We start from the raw sequence: 1960 nt of genomic DNA, 5'->3' as shown, positions 1-1960 counted from the left end.
TTGTCACAGCTGGGGAAGTGTCTATAGTCATTGTCACAGCTGGGGAAGTGTCTGTAGTCATTGTCACAGCATTGTCACAGCTGGGGAAGTGTCTACTGTCACTGTCACAGCTGGGGAAGTGTCTACTGTCACTGTCACAGCTGGGGAAGTGTCTACCGTCACTGGCACAGCTGGGGAAGTGTTTACCGTCACTGGCACAGCTGGGGAAGTATTTACCGTTAAATGCCCTGGAATGGCAAGTGGCGGGAGGCTGCTCTCAAAGTTGTCCATGGTTATGAAAATTGTAGTCCTATGACCAACAAAAAGGTAGAGTCAGCTTCTCAGGCTGGACAAGCCTAAAACCATCTCCTTCCATGTTCCCTGCCACCCCAGGGTCTCCCAGAATAATGTTTTACTGTGTCTGCCTAATTTTTTTTTCCGATTACATAGAGACACAATAGCCACCAATGAAACAAGGCAGGTGTGGCATTGCACTGCCTGCTGTCTTAGCTCTTTGGAGACTAGGCCAGAGGATCAAGAGTTTCAGGCTAGCCTGGGCCACATGAGATCCAGTCCCGAAAACTAGCAAACAGATAAACAAAGAAATAAACATGTTAACAACCAGTGACCAGCAGTGGTGGTGCACCCTGCAATCCACTCTGGCACTCTGGAGGCTGAGGCCTGTGGGTGCTACAGGCTTGAGGGATTCCTGGGAAACCAAATCAGAGTCTGTCTCCAAAAAAAGAACATGGTGCTGGGTGAGGTGCTGCACGCCTTTAGTCCCAGAATTCGGGAGGCAGAGGCAGGCAGATCTCTGTGAGTTCGAGGCCAGACTGGTCTGCAGAGTGAGTTGTAGGACAGCCAGGGCTACACAGAGAAACCCTGTCTTGAAGAAAGAAAACAAAGCCCAGAGTAGTAAGATGGGGCAGGGTGGTTAACATGCTTGCCACCAAGCCTGACCACCCAAGTTTTATTCCCAGAACTAACAGTATGGAAAGAGAGAAGCGACTCCCACAAATTGGCCACTGATCTTTACATAGGTACTATGTACACTCAATAAATACACAATAAGTACACAAATAAATCAATGTAATTTAAAAATGTTTAAGCCTGTGACTGGTGGAAGCCACGGGCTTGGCATATCGTCCCCTGAGTGGCAAGGTTTTGACTGTGTTCAGGTCTTCCCATATCCATACCCAGCCCAGCTAGGATTCTCTGTGGGCCACAGACTAACAATTTGGGCCAGAGGTGGTTGGGTTTTGAAAAATGAGAGACAGGGGAAAGGGGGGAAGGGCAGGGAGAGGGAGAGGGGCAGAAGGGGGCAGAGAAGGGGAAAGTAGGCAGGGAAGCAACTCACCCGAGGTACAGGGCAATGTTATTATTGCAGAAGTTCCTGAGCACGTTTGTGTTGAGAAAGGCGTAGGATAGTATGACCTGCAGACACACAGACCTGTCAGTCAGGAGGAGGCCCAGAGCTCAGGACCTCAGCCTGGGCCACCGAGGTCAAGAGAAGGAAAAACTAACACCACAGGGAACAGGGATATGCGAGGAACCACCTACCCCATCAGGTGGTGGACTGGAACCGAACATCTTTCCGGTCCTCACCATGCGCTGCCTAGAGGGATTGAGACATAGAAACCATCATGCTCTGACATCTCCTTTATTCTATTTTTAAATAGTTTTCTTGTGTGGGTGTTTTGGCTGTATATCACTGAGCTCCGCCTGTATGCAGTGCCCAAAGTGGTCAACATGGAGTGTCAGGTCCCCAGCTTTGTGGTGCTGGGAACTAAACCTGGGTCCTCTGTAAGAGCAGTCAGAGCGCTAACTGCTGAGCCATCGTGGCCTCTCCCACCATGCCGCCCCTGGACATACTGCACGGTATGTAATCTCCGAGAGTTCTAGGAGTGCTTCAGCCAACTCCTGCACAGTCCCCTGAGCAGTGTGGCAGCTGCCAGGGTGCTGTGGTTCAGTCAGCCGATGC

The 1960-nt window shown here is 50.6% G+C and overlaps 1 protein-coding gene across 1 annotated transcript in view; it reads right to left on the bottom strand.

Moving 5' to 3' along the window:
- Nucleotides 1–1569, bottom strand: part of Catsperd (cation channel sperm associated auxiliary subunit delta) — a 48249-nt gene extending 46680 nt beyond the window's left edge. The window contains exons 1-3 of the mRNA XM_005371138.2: nucleotides 1540–1569; nucleotides 1337–1413; nucleotides 217–289 (exon numbers count right to left, since the gene is read on the bottom strand). Coding sequence (XP_005371195.2) covers nucleotides 217–289; nucleotides 1337–1413; nucleotides 1540–1569 — 180 coding nt within the window. The remainder of the gene's footprint in view (nucleotides 1–216; nucleotides 290–1336; nucleotides 1414–1539) is intronic.
- Between the last annotated feature and the right edge of the window lie 391 nt (nucleotides 1570–1960).

This window comes from Microtus ochrogaster, unplaced genomic scaffold, assembly GCF_000317375.1.
Source record: "Microtus ochrogaster isolate Prairie Vole_2 unplaced genomic scaffold, MicOch1.0 UNK98, whole genome shotgun sequence".
Lineage (NCBI taxonomy): Eukaryota > Metazoa > Chordata > Mammalia > Rodentia > Cricetidae > Microtus > Microtus ochrogaster.
The sequence above is the reverse complement of the archived record's forward strand: the minus strand, read 5'-3'. Positions and strand labels throughout refer to the sequence as shown.